Source organism: Chelonia mydas, chromosome 1, assembly GCF_015237465.2.
Source record: "Chelonia mydas isolate rCheMyd1 chromosome 1, rCheMyd1.pri.v2, whole genome shotgun sequence".
Classification (NCBI taxonomy): domain Eukaryota; kingdom Metazoa; phylum Chordata; order Testudines; family Cheloniidae; genus Chelonia; species Chelonia mydas.
In genome coordinates this window covers 138,042,288-138,069,875 of record NC_057849.1, presented here as the reverse complement: position 1 = coordinate 138,069,875, position 27,588 = coordinate 138,042,288, and the positions used below count along the sequence as shown (strand labels likewise).

General features: G+C 41.4%; 1 protein-coding gene across 4 annotated transcripts in view; it reads left to right on the top strand.

The window, feature by feature from the left end:
• Positions 1 to 27,588, top strand: part of RPS6KA3 (ribosomal protein S6 kinase A3) — a 125,925-nt gene that overhangs the window by 58,539 nt on the left and 39,798 nt on the right. For all 4 annotated transcript variants that reach the window (XM_037901556.2, XM_037901563.1, XM_037901547.1 and 1 more), the window contains exons 7-13: positions 1,593 to 1,699; positions 9,411 to 9,448; positions 9,766 to 9,908; positions 14,426 to 14,496; positions 27,033 to 27,121; positions 27,208 to 27,272; positions 27,368 to 27,470. In XM_037901556.2, coding sequence (XP_037757484.1) covers positions 1,593 to 1,699; positions 9,411 to 9,448; positions 9,766 to 9,908; positions 14,426 to 14,496; positions 27,033 to 27,121; positions 27,208 to 27,272; positions 27,368 to 27,470 — 616 coding nt within the window. The remainder of the gene's footprint in view (positions 1 to 1,592; positions 1,700 to 9,410; positions 9,449 to 9,765; positions 9,909 to 14,425; positions 14,497 to 27,032; positions 27,122 to 27,207; positions 27,273 to 27,367; positions 27,471 to 27,588) is intronic.

Sequence of the window (27,588 nt, the reverse complement as noted above, 5' to 3'; positions counted from 1 at the left end):
GTCCAGGGTCTTATCTGCTCCTAAATCTGCCCCCAAACAGATGACTGAGAGGTAACTCTAATATGGCCCTTGTGTGCTTCCATGGCACCAAGAGTTGTTCTTCTACCTTGCCCCGTATTGGCATTACCCCGTACAACAGACCCTGTTTGATTATATAGTATGGCCCTGGGCCTTTGGTTTTCCCTTCTACTGGCACGCCATTTACCTCTACTACCTCCTCGCTCACGTTTGCATAAAGCGGGTCATAGGCTTGGTCCTGCTCAAAACACTTGCGTGTGGGCCTGTCTGGCCTGATTCTACTGGATCTATCTCCCCTCCTTCTCTGGAGGTACTTCCGCTCATGCTGGGGGCTGTCTCTGGGTCTCCCTTTCTCCTGTTCTCTGGTCTTTCAATTGTCAGCAGCACACCTCCAAACTCCAGTCCTCTCTTCCCTCCTCGCACTAGACATGATTATCCTACGCATTTTGAGAACGGTTTGCTGCTGAAAGCATTCTGGGTTAACACAGGAGAGAGGTCAGCATTTTATATAATCCAATTTTTATTGTGCCTCTACAGAAGATATTTATGAAGGCCCTGAATCAGCAAGTTACTTAAGCACGTGCTTAACTTTGAGCAAGAGTAGTTACACAGTTGTCACTGGATTAGTCGCATGCTTAAAGCTAGCCATGTGTTTAAGTAGTGTGTTGAATCGTGGCCTTGGGATGTGGCTCAACTCTCGTTAAAGTCAAAAGAAAGACTCCATTGACATCGGGGGAGTTGGACTGGACCATTATTAGACTTTTTTAAACACCATGTCCTTTAATTCTTCAGAACACTGCTCTCAGTCATCCATGTAAACCAATGGCCTATTGCTGTTAGGTTAATGGCTGGGAGGCAGAGCTCAAAAGTGGACTTTTTGTAATTCCTCCTCCTCCTCCTAGGGCCAGTAGAGACTGAGCGCACAGTTATGATGCCAATAGAGTAGGAAAGCAATACACATTGCACCTGCCTTCTGCTCCATTACATAATTTGTGGGCATGTAATTTGGAGAGCACATATCAGCGTTAGTCACATATTATTTATTGCATTAACTATTCTAAAAGTTTGCCATTTTTCAATGAATAATTTTTGACAGATCAGTTTCTCTGTTAGCTGACCAGCTGTAGTCCACAGCACAAGCTTTTAGAAATGTGGAAAAAATAAGAGTACACAGATCCAAGAGTTCACATCCACTCCACATACACATGCCAGCAGTGTAGAAAAGACAGCGCTAGTCCTTAAGAGATGTGATTGTTTATATGGGAGACAGAGACAAGGTAGGTGAGATAATATCTTTAATTAGACCAACTTGTGTTGGTAAGAGAGACCAACTTTCAAGCTTACACAGAGCTTTTCTTCAGGTCACAGAGCTGTGTGTAAGCTCAAAAGCTTCTCTCTCACCAACAGAAGTTGGTCCAGTGAAAGATATTATCTCGCCCACTTTGTCTCTCTAATATCCTGGGACCAACATGGCTACAAGAACAGTGCATATATACAAATGGCTCATTCAGTTGATGCTTCTTGTGGTTTTCCCTTGGAGGATTTTTTAAAAATCTCTTATTTTGCTTTTTCAGGTGATGTTCACAGAAGAAGATGTCAAATTCTACTTGGCTGAATTAGCACTTGCTTTAGACCACCTACATAGTCTTGGAATAATATACAGGGACCTAAAACCTGAGAAGTAAGAATCCATTTTAGTAAATGCAATGTATGAATTAGTTAATATTTTATATAGCAGTTCAACAGTGTAAAGCATTATATAAATCCTAGGCATTATTATCTTTATAACTATTAGCCATTTAAAATTAGTGACTCTATAAGCTAACCAGTGAAAGTTGCTTTAAAAAAAAGTGTGATAGTGTTTCAAGTAGGAAAAAAAGCAACTGGCACAAGGTTGGTATGCCAGATATTGGACATATGTTGCCCTGTTGGGCACTCCCTGACAGCTGCACTTCTGTGAGAAAAGAAATACTGAAATAAACATAGCCCATGATTTCCAGGTACTTTAAAAAGCGGAATGGAGCACAGCATACTCTTGATCACATAGTCAATATGCAGAGGAACAGTGGCCTTGATTTGTTGTTGTTGTGTCCATCAGATGTATGTTTGATCAATATTGCAGCCTTTATTGTATGAAACAGATTTTTTCAAAGAAGGGCTGAAGTTTTAAAAAAAATGCATAGTACAAGATTTAAGGTTACATTTGAGCCTATGCACTCTTACAAAACCTATTTGAAAACTAATGGTAGAAAAAATTGTCCATGTCTAGCTTTCAATGTAAATTGCAGTGAGGCGGAAAATGGAGTTCATGATTTAAAGCAATATTGTCAAGTCCAGTAATTTAAAATAGAAATTTTGACCTGTCTTAAACTGATTGAGTGAGTGACTCGGTCCGCAACTTAATGAGTTTCTGTTTGTCATGCTGAACCGGCATGAGTGACCACTGAAATTGTAAGCGTTTGGGATGCCAATTCAGATGTCCATCTCAATAACCCAATCATCCTTTCCTCACTCAGAGATGAGCACAGGTGACTGAATTCCTTCTCTTGGTTTCATATCCTTCCTTAGTTCAGTTTTCCCAGTTATCTAGGTCTTTGTGGGGGAGTGTGTGTGTGTGTGGTGGGGGTTAATACTAACATAAAATGGAGGCGGCAAAGAGGAAAACAGTTGTTCCCCTTGGGAACTGCAGTCTGGATTCTGAGTCTTTCTGCTCTCAATGCTGGATTTTTGAACTATCCTCTGGAGAGGTGTCTAAATGGGAATAAAATTCTCATCAGTGCTTCATCTAACAGACAGTTCATTCTTCCTCAAGGGCTTTAGGCCAGGTAACATGCAATTATGCTAACAGTGTTACTACCTTGGGTGATCTTACCCTTATTCCTTGAGCTCTCTGTCTGATTTGCAAATGATTTTGTAGCTGTCAGATCCCAGAAGAATGTGCCTGCCCCTGTTTCTGTAAAGTGCAAGAAGCCAGTTGCAGTTAAAATGTATGTGGGGTGGGGAAAGAGGCCATGGTTAAGACTTCCTCTCTTCAGTCATAAACCTACAGCTCCCACCTATAATGTGGCTTTAGTTGTTAAAAGCCATATCGTCAGACCATATCTAGAAACACGGTGCTGTAAGTACCCACTCCCTGTGCTCTAAATCTTATCCCTCTAATTCTAATGGGTTTGGATATAAATGACCCAGATTTCTCATGATGGAATGTGACTGCTTTATTAAGAGGTCCCAGTTCAGACCTCCTAATTTACTTTAGAAGACTAATCTGTTCTCTGTAGGAATAGTACAGAATTGCTGCATCTTATCCTCCTACCAAAGGAATGTCCTCCTTATTAACTTTGAGGAAAGTGAGCTGGATAACACTATCCCACTTCATCCAATGGTGAAAACATTGATTTATACCTGTTCTGTCCCAATATTCACTTTATCTTGCTGATACTTGCTAGCAGTATAAGCTCTCAACAGACAAAGCTTAATTCTGGGCCATTGTTCCCAAAGTTGATTTAGCATTTGTTTATTGTTCAGGAAGTAATTCTTTTCGTATCCTGAAAGATTCCTTGCAAAACCAAAGAGATGTATTTTTTTTTTATTTTTCCTATCCACATCTGGCTCTATAGTCATTCCTTCTGCTTAGCTAGGGTCCTGGTTTGTATATCTTACTGAACTTAATACTCTTCCAGATGAACCCTCCCTTCAGAGTTCTTCGAATCGTGTCCTGCAAGTCTTGATATCTTCTAAATAACTCTGATACCTGAGAGGATTCCATCAATTTTCCCATCATAGCTGTTGGTGTCCTCATACTGGCTTCCTGAGCCTTTTAGCTAAAGTCCTAGAGAAGGAGGGAACAACTCTGCTAAATATAGTATTATGGCTTTCTTTCTGTCTTTCTTCAGGGACAGACTTTCTGGGGAGCTTTTTAATCGGGTTCTTAAGGACTAAACAAGAGTGAGAACTCTGCTTTCTGCTTGATAAAATCCTCAAGGTTCTATCTCTGACATAACTTCAGATTTTGCACTGTTTTCTATAAACAGATCAGAAGATAAAATTATTAATCCTGTAGCAGAAGAGGCATGACACCAAGAGGTAGGGGACAGGAAACCCAGTTCCCATTTCTCCAAGACCTATGACTGTATGGAGAACCTGAAAAGTCTACAGATTAGGAGTCACTCTTTTTATTTAAAGCACATATGGACAAGTGTCACAAGTGGTTAAGAGAGCCATCTTCTTTGTGGATTACCTAGGTATCCCTTCTCAGCGTCTGTTACTTTGTTATACTTTTTCACTCCTGCTGGCAAGAGAGACAGTAGTTCTAAAGATTGTTCAGCACCTTCTGGCTATAGGTTCCAAGACTCATGCACTCAAATAAGCAATGCTGAGTGGTTCTGTTTATTTCATTGTGAGCAATGACTCCAAGGAAGAGTGGCATATTCTGAACCTCATATATAGTTCAAGATGGAATCCCACCCAGTCAGTGATCCTAACCATAGCCCTGAAAAATGCTCTGACTTCTGTTGACATGCAGAATGTCTAGCTGTATATTCCCGTTACTTCTTGGAACTAGTGGTACTTTCATTTTTACTTCAGAAGAGTTAATCTATGATATTTTGCTCTCCACATCAGTCTGTCCTCTGTGCCTTAAGTCTTTGACAAGCCATTGGTTGTAATGACAGCACACCTGTGGAAGCATAGACTAGCAGTTCATATCTACATAGATTTTTGTCTAGACCAGGACGTTTCAGTAAAGAATAAATATTTTCCTGCTTTTATTGTAAAGGTTAGCCTGCCTCCAGATGCAATATCTGGACACATCTTGATAGAATCATCCTGTTAGAGGAAAGTCAAGCAAACTACCTGGGTTCAAATCTGCAATACTATCTGCTTCTCCTGGGAATAGATGCAGCTAGTTGGACCCTGTCTTGAAGTGATACTTCAGCCTCACTTCCACTTCTGGACTCTCAAGATTAAATCAGGAACAGCTGCAGTCAATCATACTTGGACCCAAACTAATCAATAAGTAGTCATCTTAAGGTCAGAATTTAATGCTTCAGTCTCCGTAAGGGAACTTGCCTAGGCAAATTCTGGTGAGTGGTTTTGACCAGAGATGTGAATCTTTCCAGTTAGGAACATGTGGCTGGGGGGAGGGCAGGATGGAGGATGGTAGTCTTATTTTGGGGTCTTTAGATGCTAGTAAAATAACAAAAGAATAAGTTGGTCTAATGGAAGTGGTCTCACTTAGAGTCCAGCTCCATTAAATGTTTAAAAGATTAGAGCTTATTGAAGTCTTTGTTTCCCCTCTGGGGAATTCTGCCAGGAAAGATCTCCTAGTCTGGACAGATAACTTCATTGTTGTAGTTTACTTGAATCAGCAAACTAAGTGTTCCTGGAGTCCCTTCTGCTATTTTACTGGACACAGAAAGAAATCTGGTGGCACTCCAAACCCATTGCTTTGCAGGAAATTTAAATCAGTTTGCAAGTGGCCTAACCCAGGTATGATGTCCTTTTGAAGAGTGTGGAATCTCTTCCTTTATATGTTCCAGGACATAGAGGCTACATGGTGACTCCCATCCTTGTTCACATTCTTCAGGTTGGTTTGGACTTTCAGGTTGGGCTTTCCATATATTTCATGAGGCAGCAAATCTTGGCCCTCACAGAATACCCATTTATTATGGGTTTTGCAGCTCCTTACAAAAAACTTCTCTCAGGTACAGCTATGGATTAAACCTCCCATTAGACCCTTTATTTGTACCTGCCCGTCTAATCAGGGCTGGCAAACTCTCTGTATTTGGCCACTCCAGCATATCAAATTCTATAAACTATGTTTCCTAAAGACACGGTGGCTCTTCACTCTTTGCCCTTTTTTGTTTATAGGTGTCCTACCACTTTCCATCAAAATCAAGTGGTGGTTCCCCCCCTTTTTCTGCCATTGTTATGAAGAATTGTCTTCATTCCCTGGATGTCAGGAGGGCCTTGAATTTCCATATCAGTAGGACCCAGGATTTGAGGGTCAGTGAATGCTTTTGTTTTTTGTGTAGGTTCTAAGAAGGGTCACAGTACTCATAAAAATGATTAGTCTAGATGGATCAGAATCAAGAGCCCACCTGAGGACACATTCAAGAAGAGTGAATTCCTTATGGGATGCAGTCCCTTAGACACACTCAAGCAATGAGAGGGCAAAATTTGCATATGACACACAGTTATTGAGAGAAATCCAAAGAAGACAGTGCAGAACTTCAGGGGGACCTAGCCAAGCTATGTGAATGGTCAACATGATGGCAAGTTGAATTCAGTGTCAATAAATGCAAAGTAATGCACATAGCATGGAAAGCTTAGCACTACTTATATGCCTTACTGGGTTCTAAATTAACAGTATTAATTGAAGAAAAAGTATCTGGTCATCTTTGTGAACAGCTCAGTGAAAACCTATGCTCAATGAACAACTGCATTTAAAAAAGGAAATCACATTAGGATGCATAAGGAATGGGATGGAGAGAAATACAAAAAATATTACAATGCTAATATATAAATCGGTGATTATTCTCATCTGGATTACTGTGTTTAGTACTGGTCACCCCATCTCAGAAAGACTATTACAGAATTAGGGGGTTCAGAGAAAGGCAACAAGAATGAGTTAGGGAAATGGAAAAACCTTTCATGAGAAGAGTGGGATTGTTTACCTGAGAAAAGAGACATGTAATAAGGGTCAGGACAAAAGTATACAAAATAATTAATGGTATAGCAAAGGTATGCGGAGAGTGTCTGTTCCCCCTTATTACATAAGACAGGACAATAAAATAGAAGGGCAACAAAACTGATACTTTTTCACACGTAATTAGACTGTGGAACTTATTGCTTCAAGATGTTTTTGATGCAAGATTCAGAGGAATTGGATATTTATATGGATAACAAGAATATCCAGTTAGTTAATGAAAAAAATTAAAGTAATTTAAAATTTCATGCTTCCTAGCATAAGCCAATCTCTAACTATTAGGGGTTCAGATGAGACTTTGATAAGCACCAGTTTATCTCATGTATGTCTGCTGCAGGGCTTCTTGCAACTTCATGTGAGGCATCTGGTGCTGGCTATTGTCAGAGACAGTATACTGGCTTAGATGGCCCACGGTCTGATCCAGTATGGTAATTCCTATGCCTCTTAATGAAGAGAGAGTGTTGCTTTGGAAGAAGACTGCAAACTGGCAGTTTGGTTTCACATGCATGCCCTTACTGTGCATGATAGAATTAGTTACCTATCTACTCCTAGTGCTCCTTTTGGTAGCATTGTCTTTGACTTTGTTCTTGAAAAGTAATTCCTCCGTGTTGTGGAAATGGGATTGCTATAGACTAAGCTGGTTTACTCAAAGAATAGATACTTTTTCTTACCCAGAAATGGTTGTATTCTTATGAAACCAGCTCAGTTCACAATGACCAAACTTACAGTGGAACTGTTTGTGTTCACTCTGTAACTAGTACCTTCCCCTTTTCTGAAAGGTATTATGCTTAGGACAGTGGTGTTTGCAGAATGTTGCCTCATTTTGTCTTTTTTTGGTTTTACATAAATGTTCCCTGTTGATTCTAATGGAACTCTTATTTAACCTGATACGTGCCTTGGTGAAAGCATAAGTTGTCTTCTGTCCTATTTGTAACTACTCCAATGAGTGCTATGGCAATGGCTAGTAGCGTGCTCAGGAGGAACTTGGGGACACATGAATTATGTTCTAAAATCCTGCACTTTCCATTGGTTTCTTACGTCTATACAACCGTGAGGTGGATGAAAACTCGTTAAATTGTAAACTGAGCTGGTTTCATCAAAGAAATACCATTTACTGGTAAGAAGATTTTTCTAAGCTGGTGAGGAATGTCTTCCATATACTTAAAAAATACCACACCCAGTCTGAGAAATAAATCACTTTTCAAAACCACCTTTTCTATAGGATCCATGATGGTTCCTACATAGTTGGAGCATAGCCAGGTATTCTACCACTAGAAGCAGCACAGGTTAATAAATAAACACGATTTTCAAATCTTTGCTGGCCTCATCAATACTACTGTGCAAACAAGAAAGTGAATGAAGTTAGTTTATGATCCTTTTAAAATACAGAAGTGGGGAAAACTTGTTTGCCAAAAGTAAAAGGATAAAAATATCAAGGAAGGGGAGCTTTAGAGCTTTTAGGATAATAAAACTGTTTTTAAAAATTACTCCGTTCAATCTTGTAACCGTTTTCTTTTTTAATAGATGTTTTAATAATTATAGCTAAAATAGAAAAAATGAAGTCAGGCACACCGTACTTTCTAGAAATTGTACATTGACTGACTAAATGATATATCCTTCGTAGATTTCCTGTTCTTGGGTTTAAGCCTTGGGTGTGTCTGTCTCAGAGGAGACTCGCAAAGGTCAAAATTATTTAGAAGTTTTGGTTGAGGTCCTCATTCCCACTATGAGTTGTTCTTTTAAATGTATACGGTCTCTTAATTCTCATAGAGAGCCTGATCCTATAGCATGTTGAGCACTCTAAACTCCTGTTCTTTCAGTGGGAGTTGATGATGCTTAGAATCTGAAGGGAGGCACTCAGAATGTTACAAGATCAAGTCCAAAGAAAGCATAAAAGTAAATGGCAACACAGCACAACTTTAAGTATAGGTTTAAAAGGAACTTGACAGCATCCATTTAAAGTTGTTAGCACTTCCATTGAAACTACAAAGATAGATAATACACATGAAAAGCACTATATAGGAGCTATTTGTTGTTATATAAAAAAAAGCTTCAAAGAAACAGTGTTGGTCCTTAAAATATTCAATGTTGTGTGTAAGTTTCCCTGCTCACTTAGAGTATCGTGGATAGAAAATTCAGGATTAAAGAGCTGTTGCTGCCATGTGGACTACTAGCAAATACCTTTCAATTATATGGAATTCTTGAGACAGATTCTGTGTTCATTCACATTCTTTATTAAGAAAAAATCAAAGGAGAAAAAAGTTGTCCACTGAAATCTTTAGCTTTTTACTATTGTGACTTTGTCTTTACAGATATTTTTCATGTTAAAGTATATAACTAGGATTGAGATGCAACTTCTGAATTTTTTGGCTTTCATTAGGTTCTGATCCTGCAAACTGCCCAGCACAGACCCAAGAGTCTATCTGAGAAGAGCAGCTTGTAGGAACGGGGCCTTAGAAAACAACACACTGAATGCATGTTTTTGTAACTTCATTAAATATATCCCTTTTCTATAACTGTAAATTCCAAAATTATTCTTCTTTCCTTAGATTTTCACTGTTACATGTCTCTGTTTGTTGATGTTACTCTTTAAAGTTCTATTCTTAAAGTTCTTTTGATTGTCAGTACAGTTTCTAAAACAAGGTTAAAAGATACTTTCAACTGCCCTCTTTTTTTTTTTTTTTAGTATACTTCTTGACGAAGAAGGACATATCAAATTGACAGGTAAGTAAAAATAAATTCCAGTTTATGAAGTTTTTAATTCATAAGTTGTCTGAATGTTTTTTAAAGGAATATAGTAAAATCTGATTTTTTTTCTTTTTTATTGCAAGTAATTTTGCAGAACAGATGGTGATATTTAACATGGACTAAATGAAGTGTTATTATTTAAATAAGAAATCTGATTTAAAAAATAAAAAGTAATGATATGACCACTAATGTGACTTTTTTCATAGTTTTATAGCTTTTGTGTTAGTTATATTTGTATGCTTAGAAATTCTTAGCCAGTAGGAAAATTTCATTTCAGATTATATTTTTTTCAGATTTTGGCTTAAGCAAAGAGTCGATCGATCATGAAAAGAAAGCGTATTCTTTCTGTGGGACAGTAGAATATATGGCACCAGAGGTAGTTAATCGACGAGGCCACACACAGAGTGCAGACTGGTGGTCTTTTGGTGTTTTAATGGTAGGTTTCTGGTGAATAGAAATCATAGCAAAAGGTGGGTTATGACTGGCTTAACCCAGTCACATGAATTTATTGGTAATTAGTACTACTGTTCAGTTTGGCTCAACAGCATGGTTCAGATCTCATCACGTCACTGATATCATTCCACCTTTTTTCTTTTGCTTCAATGGAATATTGTGTGCCTGACTGTTCTTAACTGAGACTGATAGAAAAATGAAAGTGTTCAGAAAAGCTTGCTTTTCAAAAGTGAAAAATATTTTCCATATAGATTCAAATTTTGAAACTTTAAAATTGAATTCAATCACAGAAAAAGTAGTTTTTAGAAGTAAAATTTTCTGATCACCTTAGCCATCTCAGTTTCAAACTAACAGAATAATGAAAGCTGCTTTATTTGCACAGAGATAGAATTTAGAGTTGCACTGAGCTGATTACAGACTTTCAGCTGTTGCTTGGAAGGGCCATGCATATGATATTTCATCAAAAAATAAGTTCCATTAAATTGACAAAATTTTACCAGATGGAATTTTTTTTTAACATTTATAACAAATGCAGGTATTTTTGAAAAGGAAAAATGATTGTTTGAAAGTTTAGGAATGCCAAATAGAATTTTATACTTTAAAAATCATTGTATGATTTTTTTAACATTAAGATCAAATGATGTTTTTAAAAATGAAAGATTTTTTTATCTTTTGATGCTTCTGCAATACCTGTATAATTATGACAGCACAGTCTCTGTGTGTGCCTTATGATCTGATAAGGAGACTCTCTTTATTATTAGATCTGAAAACATACCCTATCACCTTTTGAATATGTAAAATGCTGTTGTGGTATGGAAAATGACTGTGTAAAAAAGGCATCTGATCACTGAAGAGATCTTGCATTTGTGTTTTGTCAGAGTCATATCTGCATACTTGACTAACAAGAATACATTTTCACTACTTCTTCCAGGACTGTGCAGCCAATACTCAGTAAGGGTGCTCTGTATTCTTTTCTGACTTGGGCATCATCAGAAAAAAACTAAGATTCTGCAATCAGATTGTAATTTTAATATGGATGGAAAACGAGCTAGAAAGAACATAATTTGGGGTTTAGATCCCAGATTGAGTTTGCAGAGCTGGTAACTAAAATAATAATAATAAAAAGTCTTTGTTTGAACTGAACATGTTAAAATTGGAAACCATGAAGAGTCATTAAACATGGCTGAATGTCATTTTTAGAGTCCAGTTGCACTTTTCTTAAAAATACTTGGGCTGTTGATTTGCAGGAGGGTGAATTGGGAAGTCTAACACTTAAAAAAACTATTTCAAATACACTTTGACAAACTTCCATAGTATCTTTCCATAAAATATTTATTTTTGTAGCCTGTATCTCTGACTCCTTAAGTTAATTTATCTCTGAACATGAGCTATCTAAATGGATGTTCAGTTAATCTTATTTTGCTTATTTTGAGGAACCCAGTGCAAGATGTCTTCATGATTACTTCAGCCTCTACCCAGTGTAGCTAAAACGTGTTTGTTCAGTAGCTTCTTTTGGTAAAACAGTTCTTCCTAACCGACTAATAAAACAAATTGCTCCTTCGTTCCTGCAGTCCCTTATATAGATGGTAGGCAAGGCGTGCAATAATTGGAATTCTACTTAAAACTGTAGAGGAGACAGATGATCTCACCAATAACTCTGCTCAAATAATAATAATAATGCTCAAATAAATTGGTTAGTCTCTAGGGTACCACTAGTACTCCTTTTCTTTTTGCGAATACAGACTAACACGGCTGCTACTCTGTCACCAATAGCTGTAATTGTTCACATCATGTAATTTCCTTCACCAGTGTATGCTTTCCCATTCACACATCCTGTTTATTTTCACTTTGCATCAGTTACAAGAAGCAGTCACGTGGTGGAAAAGTGTGTGCGCACATGCACTTGCGTGTACACACCTACAAAGGATAGTGTGTGTGTGTGTTAGACACTGTAGTTATCAAAATTTAACCTTTTACGGTGGGATTTTCAAAAGTGCTCAGCATTGGCTGAAGTCTGCTCCCATTGAAGTCAAAGTATTTAGGATTGACTTCAGTAAGAGCTGAAAAAGGCCAATCCTGAACATTTTTGAAAATCCTATTCTTAAAGTATTCTGGGTCCTGTGTAGTCTTTTGGGGAGGAGGTCAGAGAGATCTTAGATGAAAATCTGTGGAAATGACATCTATGAACACCAATTACAAGAGGATAACTTAGTTTTGTTTAGTTTTTTGTTGATAGAACTTATACATTTTATGAAATATCTCATAAATAGAATCTCACTGACTCATATGAAGTGTGAGACTTGTGTATTTACAAACTTTGTAGATTAGAAGTAAGTAAATAAACCTCAGAAAATAATTATACTGTGCAATACAATTTACTTTGTTCTTTTAGTTTGATAAATATAGGTAGTTTACATTTAATTGTTATGTATTTCATAGTACACAATTGAATGTACAGAGTAATTTTTAAAAAATAAAGTTGTGATAAGATTAGTCCTTTCTCCAGCATACCTTGCCAGGAAGTGTGGTAAGATTATCAGATTTGTAGTTCAGCAAAGTGAGAAGTAGTGAAATTATTCTATATTAGCATTATATTAAATAGAATAAAATGGTTAGTTGAACAATTTATTTCCAAAGTCAGGAAATGCAAAATTCCAGGCTCCAACTGCTATGTTAAGTTGGCAGCATCTCATATCCCTGTATGTTTTCTGAAATAATTTTTATAAAAAGCTAGCTATTTAGGCCTGGGTTTTAAGAACTGCATGAGTGCTATTGTCCTTGCATATTTTGTATCTGAGACTACTGCATTTGCATATGTAGTCGGGTTATTGTTCACTCAGAATTACTGATTACAATTTCAAACTTTTGGGCCATAATGAAAAATCAGGAATAAAAGATACTGTGTATGCAATATGACTACATTAACATAAGCGTTCAAACCTGAACTTTTATCATTTCATGACTTGGTGATTTTAAATGACCAACCATAAAACTTAATTAACATATTTTTGAATTAAATTCTCTAGGTTTTATGAAGCAAAAAACCTTGAAGGCATAAGCACTTATACTGTTTTACAACTCCGTAAGCACCTAACACCACCTCACAACATCTGAAAGATTTAACCTTTTAAACTACCTTGAATATATAGGAGGACTTAAACTGCCATATAGTGGAATAAGTGCTAAAACAGATGATTACATAATTTGACAAGTGTGCATTTACGGAGGAACTTAAGCTTCTTCAACTGCTTAAAGTGTACTTTTCTCTTAAAGGTGACAGTAAAAATGGCATTACGTGATACCATATTGTGTTGCAGGTCATATTTGTTCAGATTACAAATAAAAAGCTATTTTTTCTAACTGTTAAAAAGAATATAGCTTGTGATGTTATCTCATGCATTATCCACAGTAATAAAACATCTGCACTCAATTATACCTTGCAACTTTATTGCATCCAGTGAGGCTGCACAGGAGATGAAATTGGCCTGGCAATTGGAGATTAATAAACAATTATTTAAACAATTTATGAACCTGAATAGCAGAACACAGTTGGTTCTGTAGTGCTTGCAGGAGTAAAAGGTAGTTACCTTTTTTTTTTTCTTCAAAGGAGGTATGAGCCTGAATACAGACACACCAGGTTTGTAGACTAAGAATGTGCCTCATTTATAGACAAGGTAGGTGAGGCATTTTCTGTTGTTGGACCAACTTCTGATGGTGAAAGAGACAAGCTCCACAGAGCTCTTCTTCAACTCTGTGTGTTTCGAAAGCTTGTCTCTTTCACCAACAGAAAGTGGTCCAATAAAAGACATTACCTCACCCATCTACCTGGTCTCTCTAATATCCTGGGACCAACAAGGCTACAATACTGCAAACCTCTTTTATACAGTCACTTTCAGAATAGAACAGTATTTTAAAAGTGGCGGTTGCCCATTAAAAGGCATTGTAAAATATGTATGCCTGTACAATGCCGGTCTTCTATTTGCAAGTCCTCATACATTCCCCCATACATATGCAATAACCACTTTTTAATTGTGAATAACTTCATTATCCAACTACTTTTTTTTTTTCCTAGTAAAAACTATTTATATTGTTTCACCATTGTTTAGACATCTGGCAATATTTTTTACCTGAGAAAACTGTATTTTTGTCCCCTTGAAAAACTCAGATAACTAAAGTTATTTTGCTCAAGCTCCCAAAGAAAGTTGTATTTAGGGGAAAAAACAAGCATAGAGAATTACAGCTGATAAAAAGGTGAATTTTTCAGAAAGTTAAAGTATGTGAACACAGAGTAATGGTGGAAATTGTTTTGCAACTGTAAGTTCAGTAAGTGTTTCCAGGTCTTTGCAATAATTAAAACTTGTAGCATAAGCAGTTGCTTTGCAAAGTCTTAATTTTTGATATGCATGACTTTTAAAATATTATTCTGTTAAGTAGTTTTATCAAAAATTAGGTTTTGTCCAAGTCTTTTAATGTAATTGATGCAAGTTTTACTCTGTACAGTTTGAAATGCTCACGGGTACTCTACCTTTCCAAGGGAAAGACAGAAAAGAAACCATGACTATGATTCTCAAGTGAGTACACTCTTACTTATGTCTTCTACAGGGATGCCCTCTGGGCTGCAAATCTAATTTCTTCTCCTCCCTCATTTTCCAAGGTATTGGTAAATCCTCACTCCCTATTCCTATTCCACTTTATAAATTCCCTTTTCCACCCACCTAATTTGCCCGTTCCTCCAATCCTTTCCCTTATCAGTTGCAAAGAATTTCATATCATCCTTTTAATCTAATATTTCCCTAATTTATAACAATATCTTCTCCAGCCCCATCTTCTTCCCAATTTTGTGCCCATGATATTTCATTATCCTCTTCTGCCTTCCTCTTTATTGCAACTCTACACATTTCTGACATAATCCCATCTTTTAAGAAAATAGTCTCCTTCATCTTTTCCTGTTTGTTCCCTTCTCCTCCCCCTGCTCCTTACACTACCTCCATTGCCAACAGTGCTCTCCCCTGGTACCTTCCCCTAGCTTTCCAAAATCTACATCCGCCTTTGACTCTCATGAACTTGCACTGTCTCTAATCTTCTGAGTCATCTTGCTGACAGTATCCTTGACTGTTTTCAATATTGCTTTGGTTTTGCTTTAGCTATAGCATAGAAATCGCTTACTTTCGTGTAGTTAATGATCTTATTTCTGCTGACGAGGACTTGCTGTCTCTCCTCATTCTCCTTGACCTCAGTACAATCTTTGATATGGTGGAACTCTTCCCCTTCCAGACTTTGTCTTTGCTTGTGAAGGAATCTCTGGTTTCTTCATATCAGGGTTACATTCCTACCTATCAAGCCACTATTTCTGTTTCTCTTTAACTGTTCCGTGCTAAGACCCTTCCCCTGTGGAGTCTCACAAGGCTCAGCTCTCGATCCCTCGCTCTGTTTCCCCCCTTTTGTCGTTTTATCTCCAACCTCCGTTTTAGCTCCCACTTATATCGGGTTGGCAACCTTCCGCACACGGCCCATCAGGGTAATCTGCTGACCCGCGCTGCTTCCCGCAGCTCCCATTGGCCAGGAATGGCAAACTGTGGCTACTGGGAGCTGTGGGAGGCCGTGCCTGCAGACAGTCAACATAAACAAAATGTCTCATGGCCTGCCTGCAGATTACCCTGATAGGCCATGTGCCGAAGATTGCTGACACCTGACTTATATATTGATTCCAAATTGTATCTTTAGAGAGCTTTAATGACTCCTCCATGTCCATTGACAGCCTGTCTTGAAGGAATCAGAGGAAACCATAAATTAAATTTTTCAACTAAATATCTCTCTGACGAAGAGGTGCATCAGTAAACATAATCCATCTCTTTTCTTTCCCTGTCTGACTCAGCTCTCCCATTTGCTTCTTTTCTACATGCCATCCTTGGCCTTGACGTTTCCTTTTCCTTCTGCATCTCTTACATCTGTAAATCTATCTATTCCAGTTTATGCCACGTTGGCTGAAATCCTCATTCATGGCTGAAATCCTCATTATGTCATCATCTTCTGTTAATCTTAATTATTGCTAAGTTCTAACTCTCCAAACTCAAGCAGGTGTAGGCTGCTTCCCACCTCATGTTGCTTGTGGGGGAATTCTGCACCATCGTGCAGTGCAGAATTTTCACAGAAATTAATGTTTTTTGTGCTGAATTTCCTCCCCTCCCCTCCCCTCCGCCCCCCCCCCCCCATGGGCTACAGAGCCTACTGGCCACCACTAGGCAGCACTGGACCTGGCAGAGCCCAGCTTGCAAGTTGATGATGCTGCCGGGGGAGGGGGAGGGGAAGGGAGCTGGAGGCTACCGGGCAGCTGAAGTTCCCCGCACATCCTAAAGGAAGGAAGCAGTGTGCATGAAACTCCATATAAGCCCGGGACACAGCATCAGGTTGTTTCTCCCTCTGGATCCCTGGGCTCTGTGTGGGAGGGAGTGAGTGTGTCTGGGCTGTGGGGTACCGCAGCTGGATTCTGTGAGGTAGGGGGTGCGGGGATCTGGGATGGGGGGCCTGTAGCTGGGCTCTGGTGGGGAGGGGATGCATGCAAGTTGCCCCACAGCTGGGCTCTGGGACGAGAGGTGGGGATATCTGGCCCTCCTGCTGGGCTCTGGGGGGAGGGGAGAGAGAAACAGGAACTGAGTTGTCTTAGAGGTTTCCTTAACTCTATTTTGGAGGAATTTTTTGTGTTTGTATTGTTCCAGACATCAGGCTGGTGTGTACTGGTTAGTAGGTCGATCTAAGTCATGCTAGTTCAGTTACATAAGTTATGTAACTGAAGTTGACATAACTTGGGTCAACTTATAGCGGTGTCTACCCCGTGCTATGTTGATGGGAGACACTCTCCCATCGACATAGCTTCCATCTCTTGGGGAGGTGGAGTGCAGACATGGCTTAGCGTGTCTTCACCAGATCCACTTTATTGACACTGCTGCATCAATCGCAGTGGTGCCGATTTAGCTGGTAGTTTAGACTGGCCATATATAGTTGCTGATAGGTATTTTGAAATAAATTACCAAAATAATTGAAACTGGTGTGATCGTATAGTATTATTTTGACAAATAAAATATGCAGAATTTTGCAGAATTGTAAAATATTGTGCACAGAGTTTAGTTTTTTTATGGAAATTCCCCCAGGAGTATTATGTGTACAAGAAGCACAAAACTATAGATCTTGGCCAGCCCGAGACAGCTGCTTCCCCCATAAATTTCAGGAGCCAATTCAAATTTCCCACCTCATTTTTTAAAACTGTGGCTTTGTTTCTGTCTATCTCTTATACACCACATCTTTACATCCGTTACTCTGCTTATCCACATAGGACTTCTCTCTATCCTTCAGTGCAGTGTTTCTAAAGTTGGTACACAAGCCTCCTCTGTGCTCTGCTATGTGAAACAGCCTGCCTATGTCTTTCTGGCTAATTGACTCTCCAACTATTTTCATATCTCATCTGAGCACACATCTTTTCTCCCTTGCCTATACCGTTATTTTTTTCATCTTCTAGATTTTAATTTCAACTTTGAAACTATGTTGTTTAATTAGGATTATTGTACAAAAAATGTGATATAAAATAAAGAAATGAATTATCCAAGTAGTTCTACAAGTAATTGTAAATGTTCTGTAACTATTTATTAATACATTAATTAATACATTATATCTTGAATAATGTGCAGAGGTGAAAAACTTCAAAAATATTTAAAAAAAATACCTTCTACTAAAATTTCCTTTTTATTATCTAACACTGGAAGAGCTATTGAAAGCAGTACCAGTCTTTTCTTTGTAGTACTGAACCATCTCATGTCTCTCCTCCCAAAATACTCTTAGAACCATTTACAGTTGTGGGAATGGTGTACTAAACACATGTTCCACTGTGCACTGTTTGAGGTACATTACTTCACTACTACTCCTCTTCCCCTTAAATTCACACACAATGCACTCTTCCTACAGTGCACTTACATTTGCTTGGGTTCTTTGCTTTCAAGACAGGACCAAGAAAGTTCTTTGTTTAAAATTGAGAAGTTTTATCATTTGAAGGAATCATAGTTTGCAGTAATGAGATTAATTTTTTATGCAACTCTTTTTCTATCCAGTGCTTTTGTATAGGATTTGTCTCCACCCATTAGCAACTGGAGAAGACAAGATTGCTGTCACTCATGCAGCTGTATAACCTAGAAACTCTCCATTGACAGTAGTCATTTTTGCTTTCTGCTGTGTGCAGTGGCCAGTTGAGGATTTTTAGAAGGATCCTCTGCCATAACAGAAAAAAAACAATGACAGTCCTACTTGCTGCAATTTAAGGAAAGGAAGTTATATCCTGCAACTACAGGGCCCTTAGTACACTTGGATCCACTACTTCCTCTGGTAGATGCAAAAACTCTAGAGTTTCAACTGGATTCTCTCTCTTTGTCCATTGAGCTACTTCTCCAGAAGGTCAGTGGCACTTCTACTTTTAGGCATAGATTTGGTTCTCTCAAAGCAGTCAATCTCCCATCCTGACTTGCCATAGTTAGGGCTGGTCTACACTACAAAATTAGGTTGACTAAATTTAGGTCAACCGACAGCCACCACAGTACTTCAATTGGCTATTGCTGTCCACACTACCCTCCTTCTGTCGGTGGTGTGCTTGCACTGGCTGAAGGAGGGGCACTGACAGCCACACAGGGCTCACAGCAGGAGCCTGGCATGGGCTCAGGGAGCCTACCAGCAGTGAAATTGAAATTGTCAATTTCACAGCTGCCTGCACCTCAGAGCAGCAGCCCAGGCTCACAGCTGGAGCCCTGAAATTGACAAAAATATCAGTTTCGCTGCTGTAGGCTCTGTGCTGTAAAATTGAGCCCCATGCCAGGCTCATAGCTGGGGCTGTCACCCTGGGGTTGGGGCTCCAGCTAGGAGCCCAGCACCAGGATCAGTTTCACAGCAGGGAGCCTACCAGCATGAAATTGACATTCTTGTCAGTTTCATATCTCCAGCTGCAAGCCTTGTTGCTGCTCTGAGCCAGACACAGTTGTGAAATTGACAAGAATGATGGCCAACAGCTGAAATAAGTAATGGACAGACACTGCATTGCCCTGACTACACTGATGTAAGTGCTGTGCCTCTCGTGGAGATGGAGTCATGTTGGTGTAGCGGGCCACTTTGGCGAAAGCAGCATTCTAGTGTAGACACTGCCATGATTATGTTGACGTAAGCTGCCTTATGTTGACCTAATTCTGTAGTGCAGACCAAGCCTCATGTTCTAGTTTGAGGAGCTGTCTTGGATGATTATCTATTTAAGAAGGGATTTTTAATCTTTCAATATAATCCCAACACATCCGGTCTCCTGGTCTGTGGCCTGCAATATCTCTCTTGTGCTACAAGTCCACATGGTTGTCCTTCAGCAGCAATCAGGCAGCAGCACCCTGCTCCTTACTGTCTATCTGTCAACTGCTGTTTAGCCATGAATGGAAATAACATCTTGTAGAATGAGTGCAATGAAAGGCACTGCATAGAATATGCACATATGCACATACTAGAGGTTCATGATCACCAGAGGAGGAGCTGATGATCAGGCACCATCACCACCAGTCAACTGATCTTTTTGATGATGTGTACTACAATATTGAAGAGCCAGTAGAGAAAGAAGAGATTTTCTCCAACTTCTCCCCTGCAGGAAGAGATGGGAAATTTGGTAACTTACTAAGGACCTGATTAATGGTGTGTGATGAGGTAGCGCGGAGGTGGCTCTCTCCTGCAAGTAGCTTGGCTGATGGCACCTCTTGCTCAGAATAGAGGGAAGTTGGATACCCTCTTGTAGTCTGTGTGTTGTGGATCCTTGTGGAAGTGTAGAAGAATGGAAGAAACTTTGGGATGTGATGGGGAGACAGGTTAAGGGGGGGAAAAAAGGAAATTGTATCTTTCTTCTTCCAATAGATGCAGATGTGTATTTCAAGTAGGTGTGTGTGCACCCTGCTTGCCAGAGCCTTTTACCTAGCACTATCCATAGAGGGGCAGCCCTCGTTCCTTTAGCCCCTCCGTTGGCTATATGAGACAACATTGTCTCAAACACCTCTGCCCCCACCCCTGCCACCCTCAGCTCCATCTCACCGCCCGTCACCTGGAGTCAGAGCTCTGTGTGGCTGTCATTTCATAACTTTGCAATTCATCCTCTTAGGCTAGTTTTATTGTATATAGTCAAGTGAGAGTAAAAGTTTTAGACTATAGTATAGCGGTAGTGCTCCCTGGTGACGCCCTCACCAGCATTCAAGCATTGCCCTTCATGTGGAGTGGCAATTCCTAACAATGACCCCTACAGGAGGTGCTTGCTCTGCCTTGGCAAAGTCCACCTTAAAGTGTGCTGTTCAATCTGTAGATGATTTAAAAAGATGACTCGGATGGCATGAGACCTTCCCCCTCAAGCAGCACCTGCTTGAACAAGCCCTGAAGCAGGCCTCGGTACCGAGTCAGTTCTCAGGCCACAGATCGCCCTCCAGTTCGGAAAGTGCTACTGCCTTCCATTGCGGGTCAGGGGCCTCCAAAGAGGTACAGGAGTAGTTCTCTGTCATTGGTACCAAAGAAGAGGTTTCCAGAACCAATTGTGAGCACTCCAGGTCCCAGGGCGACTCTTCTGCCTGCCCTAAGAAGAGTGCAGACCGGCAAAGGTTGGCTCTGGTGTGTGGAATGGCACAGGTTCCTCTGACCCTCCCTTGGTACAGGGTAGGGAGGGTAGACATCTCATACCATTGACTCCAGTTCCGGCCTCCAGGTGTCCAATGAGTCCAGTACTGGCGAGAATAATATCGGTGCCAACAGCGTCTGTGATGTTAGCAGATCGACTCTACCTTTCAGTCCTGTCTTTGCTGCTGTTTTAAGATTTTGCAAGGCTGGTGCCCACAATGGACCCTCCCCACCCCAGTTGGAGCATGCCATTGAACTCTCAGGCCGTTTGTCACCGTACCAGGAAGCCCCCTTCCTGGGGGTTGGTATGAACACTGTACCGGAGCCAGTACAAAGTTTTTCAGTATCAGGCCCTTCCTCAGGATCAATGCAATTGACGCCGCAGATGGTTCTGTCAGGGTTGTTGCTGTCCCCTGGGATCGAGGCACTTGGGTGCTCTGTTACCAGTGTTTGCACTGGGAGCGACCTTGCATGCAGCACTGATGGTGCTGACTACATTGGGAGAGCCAATTCTTTGTGTCACAGATGAGTTGGATAGCCTGTTGGCTACCTCCCTCAGAATCGGGGTCCTCTTGCTCCACTTTGTTGGAGGAAGTTCAAAGGCCATCAGTAGACTAGTATGGCTACCAGGTTGGCATGTGACCCATGGCTGGGTTGGAGGCCCCTGGCCTGGCACTTACTGACCACCAATGCCTTACCCATCTCAGTGGCCCCCTTGGGCTTAATGGGAAGCTCCTTGCTCCCAGAGGTCTTGCTCATTGTCCAAGTCAAAAGCCAGATCACCTGCTCGTGCTGCAATGGTGGCTGCAGTTTAGGCGCCCACAATTCCCCTTCCTGTGGAGCCGCTGGAGTTTCCTTGTCTGGAGATGCAGCCTCAGGAGCAGGACCTGCCTTTGTCCCAGACAACAGCCTCATCTCCCTCCCCGGCCAATGCAGTGCTGGCTGGTTTGACCTCCCTTTCCATCCTGGAGGACTTTAAGGCATACCCAGACCTTTTACGTTATGTGGCCTCATCCCTTTGGTATTCAAGCAGAGTTTCTCCAGGAGAATACCCACAAACTCCTGGACGTTTTCTAGCCCTCCATCCCTGGGATCATGGCCCTCCCAATTCATGAAATGCTCCCAGATCCTGCGAGAACCCTTTGGGATATGCCAGCCTCGGTACTGCTGATGGCCAAGTGCTTGGAGAAGAGCTATTTTGTGCTTGTACAGGAATATGAGGGTTTTATTCCCATCTGACCTCACGCTCCCTGGTGGATACAGTGGTGAATGACAAGCCCAGCAGGGCAGGTTCAAGTCCACTCCCCAGAGAGAGAATCTAAGCGCCTGGACTTTTTGAGCAGAAAGATATACACCTCCTTTTCACTATGGATGAGGATCGCGAACCAGCAAGCTTTGCTGGCCAAATGTGACTTCCTCAATTGGTGAGTTATGGCCATATTTGAGAACCAGTTGACTGAGGCTTCCCGTGATGAATTTTAGGCATTTGTCGCTGAGGGCTGCTTGGTGGCTAAAATGTCTTTGCAGTCTGCCCTTGATGTTGCAGACGTGTCAGCCAGGGCGATGGCCTTAGATTACTATGAGGAGGGCTGCCTAGCTCCAGAACTCAGAGATCATGCTGGATGTCCAGCAAATGATTGAGGACTTGTCCCTTTCGGTTCCCAAATCTTGTTTTCAAACAAGACCGCTGAAACCCTGCATTCCTTTAAGGATTCAAGGGCTACTGTAAGGTCTCTGGGGGTGTACATGCCACCCATGCAGAGATGCCACTACAGGGTGTAACAACAATAGCATTGCAGGATGCAGCATCATTTTGTGCAGCCCTCCCCTTGAGACAGCGAGATCACCCCAGGAAGAGGGATAGGTCTGACCAGAGGAAGCATTCGAGCTTGGGGCCTGGCTGGTCTGCGCACCCTCCCTCTGCACCTGTTAAGCACCCATTTTGACTCGTTGGCTCAGAGTGGTGTTCCAGTTGTTCTTCCTTCCTCTTCATCCTCCCATTCCTTTGAGACAGGCTGGCCTGCTTTTACAATGGGTCTCAATTACTTCCGAAAGCTGGGTCCTAGACACTATCAGATTGGGCTATGCCATCCAGTTTCTCTCCATGCCCCCTCCCCACATCCTTCCCCATACCTTTTCAGGGACTCGTTTCACAAGACACTGCTCTTCGAGCAGGTCAGCTTGCTTGCTGCTAGAGTTCAGAGCAGTGGAGGAGGTTCCACGAGAACACCTAGGTCACAGGTTCTCCTCTCAGTATTTCCTGGTACCAAAATCAAAGGGGGGTTGAGGCCGATCCTCTACCTCTGAGGACTCAACAAATTCATTAAATACATGGTCATGCCTATCAGCTATCTTCCCTGCTTTGTCTCAGAATGACTGATTCGCTGCTCTGGACATTCAAGATGCTTACTTCCATGTGGCCATTCTGCTGAACCGCAGGAAGTTTCTTTGCTTCATGGTAGGGGACTGCTGCTTTGAGAACACTATTCTACTGTTTGGTGCCTCTTCTGCTCCGAGTCTTCACCAAATGCCTGGCGGTGGTCATGGTGTACGTCAGGAGGATGGGAATCTATATCTTCCCCTGTCTTGACAACCGGTTGCTGAAGAGCAGCTCCAGCGAGGAGGTTCTCGCCCACATCAATACTACACTATGTTTACTCGACCGTTTGGGACTCATTCTAAATACTGTGAAGTCGACCTTGGCTCCCATTCAGCAAATAGAATTAATTGGGGCCCTATTAGATTCCATGAAGTCCAAGGTGTTCCTCTAACTGACCACTTCCAGGCCATTTGACAGCTGTGCCTCTGTTTGCAATCACAACCGTCCACAATAGTTGCATTTGTCTTAGCCTATTGGGCCACATGTTCGCTTGTACACATGTATGACCATATGCACCTAGGTCATACAACTCTCCAAGTTGCATCTTTGCTCTCTTCAGATGTGACTCAGGATGGCTTACCTTCCTGTTCTGTATTCTTTGGGCAGGTTGGTTCTCCTTCCTCCATCAGTCCTGGAATCCTTGCACTGGTGGGAGTCCATGTGCAATGTGTGCCAAGGAGTCCCCTTCACTAGGCTTTCTTTAACCAAGTCAGTAGTTACTGACATGTCCCTTCTGGATTAGGAAGTGCATCTGAACTCTTTGAGGGTGCAGGGCCTATGGTTGGAACAGGAAACCTTGCTCCACATCAGCGTGCTGGAGCTTAGGGTCATCCACAAGGCACGTTATGCCTTCCGGGACTGCAGCAGGCATTCAGTGGTTCACATACTCACCGACAATACCACCACAGTGTACTATGTGAACAAACAAGGGAGAACCCACTCCAGATCACTCTGCCTATAGGCAATCAGCCTGTGCAGTTCTGCATCAAAGAGGACATCACCCTGACAGCTGTCCACTTACCAGGAGTCCAGAATCATGTCAGCAGGCTTTTCTCCCTGAGCCACAAATAGTCCCTGAAGTTAGAGACACCACATTGTGAAAACCATCCAAAGGACAGCGCCACAATCAACCTCTTTGTGATGAGGGAAAACAGGAAGTGTCGTCTATTCTGCTGTCGGGAAGGGCTCAGCTCAGGCTCCTTCTGTGATGCTTTCCTCTGCAGCTGGCAGTCAGCTCTGCTGTATGCATTCCCTCCTATCCTGATCACTCCGTAGGTCATCACTAAGCTCAAGGCAGATCGAACTAGGCTCATACCGATTGCCCCAACATGGCCAAAGCAGTGCTGGCTTTCGGACTTCCTCCCCCTGTCAGTTCAGCCTCCCATGCCACTTCTCCTTCCTGACCTTACACAGGACTGTGGCTGCACTCTGCTTCTGGCGATCAGCTCCTTGCACCTTATGGAGTGGCTGCTGCATGACTGAAAGAGGAGAGAGAGCACTGCTCGAGGTTGTCCAATAGGTCCTATTTAACAGTAGGAAGCCTTCAACTAGAACAGCCTACTTGGCAAAGTTGAAGTTTTCAGTATAGTCCTTAACCCGTGGGACCCATCCAGTGGAGACTTCTATCCAGGACATCTTGAATTACCTGCTACACCTTCAGGAATTTGACTTAGCACTCAGTTCTTTCAGAGTACACTTGGCAGCAATATTGGCATTTCATCCACCTATCCAAGGGAAATTGGCATTCTCCAGTGCAATGGTGATGAGATTTCTGAAAGGACTTCTCTCCCTGCATCCTCCAGTCCAAGAGCCAGTCCCCTTGTGGGACCCGAACATGGTCTTAGCAGCTCTAATGGGGACTTCATTCAAGCCCCTTGCTTCCTGACCATTGCCCCTCCTGTCTCAGAAAACTGCATTCTTGATAGCTATTACCTGTGCCAGGAGGGGGTGAGAGTAACAGGCCCTGATGGCTGGGCCTCCTTACAGTTCTCCAAGGACAAGGTTACGTTCTGGCCACATCTGAAGCTTGTATCCCAGGTGGTCTCTCAGTTTAATTTGAATCAAGCTGTGTACTTGCCTGTATTTTTCCCTGAGCTGCATTCCTCCGTGGAGGAACAACGCCTCCATATGTTAGATGATAGACCAATGGTTCTCAATGGTCCCAATGGTTCTATTTACCATTGTGGTACACATCCAATACTACCTGTAGGGCCCTGAAGATGTCACATGAGCTGCAGCTCTGTGCTGATTGGGCCACAGGTTGAGAAGCACTGGTCTAGCCTTTTTTTGAACAGGACTGAACAGTTTTATGCTTCGTGTCACCTGTTCCTATCATATGCAGACCCTCATGAAGGGTCAAGCAGTCTCTGTGCAGACCATCTCTAGATGGATAACATCTTGTATCAAGACTACATATGAGATAGTGTCGGCTACACCACCTCAGCAGATATGGGCATATTCAATGAGAGCGCAGGCAATGTTGGTGACCTTCCTCGATGACATTTCCATATTGGACATTTGTAGGGTGGCCACATAGTCATCCATACATACATTTACGGACCATTACGTGATCGCTGCTGCTTCCAGAGCAGACGCTAATGTCGGAAGAGCAGTCCTTACTCAGGTAACCTCCAAAATCCGCCTACAGATGGAGGTACTGCTTGCTAGTCACCTACTTGGAATGCACATCTGCATCTACTCAAAGAAAAAGAAACTGCTGCTTACTGTATCGTGGTTCTTTGAGATGTGATGCAGACATGTATTCCATGACCCACCCTCCATCCCCTCTGCGTCAATCTTCCCCTGGACATTTGGCGCAACGGAACTGAGGGGGTCTGGCAGCATTGCCTCATAGCCTGGGGAGGGGCTAAAGGCATGAGATGCAAGCACCCACCCCTCTACAGGTACTGCTAGGCAAAAGTCTCCAGGGAGCAGGGCGCATGCTCACCTATTTGGAATACACATCTGCATCGCATCTCGAAGAACCATACTTATAGTAGGTAACTGATCCCAGTCTTTTACACTATGCCCATCACCACAGTATCTGATGAAAAAGGAGGATAGAGATTGAGATGTGATAGATATGTACGCACCATTAGATGGGGAGAAGAAAGGTAGTGTGAGGAACTCGGGACAGTGTGAGAAAATAAAAGTACAGAAAAGTCAAAACCAAAAACCCAGAAGGAGGACAAGAATAAATGCAAGAAATAAGTTGAACGTGAAATGGGGTAATAAATCCACCCCTTCCCCCCCCCCCCCAAAAAAAAAAAAAAAAAAAAAGATTCCCAGGTCTGTGTTGTGTCAGGAAAATTACCATAAGAGATTGTGGGGGCAGGAGGGATGACTCTAAAATAGAGGGCTAAATATTTTTCTTCACTTCTTTCCCTTTACTGTCGTGTATTCCAGTTTTTCATTTTGAAAATAAGGCAGGACTTAACAAACTGGTGAAATGAGGAGAAAAGAATTAGATATGTACATGACAAATGGTTTCTTTCCAAACTGTGATCATTGTGGGTATTAGGACATCCACTGTTATGCCAGATGTTGCTTTTTCTTACCACCTACTTTGCCTCATTGCCGTGAGGAGAGCATTCAGTGTTTTTCTAATGGTCTCAGGATATGTCCCACTTGTGTCTTCTAACTCAGCAGTATTATATGGATATTTAAATTGCATCCGAAATTTTGGCCATTTTCTTAGATCAGACTTCCTTCCAGGGCTGCTTATCTCTTTGTCAAGGAGATTGGCTTACTTGCCATAGACTGGTAGCAGTTGACTACAAAAAACAACTAACTGTAAGCCTTTTCATCAACACCTACTTACCTTCCTACTACCTCGGCCTCTTATGTTCCTGGTCCAGTACTTGAAATATTACACTGCTGGAATAGGGAAGTTTGAGGTTATATGTCTACATGATTGACAGCACTTTATTTTGTTTCTGATGTCTGAAGCCAAATTCTCAATGGTGTTAACTTGCCTGATGTGGTTAGGGTGAAGGACTAGAAAAAAGTAAATAGTTGATTCTTGCCTAAAAACATGTATGCTATTAATGTGTTTTTGTTGTATAGAGCCAAACTTGGAATGCCCCAATTTTTAAGTCCTGAAGCACAGAGTCTTCTCCGAATGCTCTTCAAACGAAACCCTGCAAACAGATTAGGTAAAATACTCATATAAAAATAATTATTTCAGCTAGTAGTTCTTCGCAGTAAATAAACTACTATTCACAGCCTTTTTTCATAATAGGGGCAGGTCCAGATGGAGTTGAAGAAATTAAGAGGCATTTATTTTTCTCCACAATAGACTGGAATGTGAGTACTTTAGTAAAAGAACGTCTTTTAGGAAATGTTTGTTGACGGTTGTTATAATTATTTTTAATTTGGTTTCACCGCTGTCTTCTCTTTAGAAATTATACAGAAGAGAAATTCATCCACCTTTTAAACCTGCAACTGGCAGGCCTGAGGATACATTTTATTTTGATCCTGAATTTACAGCAAAAACACCGAAAGGTGAGAGAATAATTAACTGTAATTTAAGTATTCAAAAGTAGAAGAAACTTTCAGTCATTTCAATTTTCAGAAATTGTTTTCTATCTGGTTAGATTTGACTGACTACATGTACAAAACC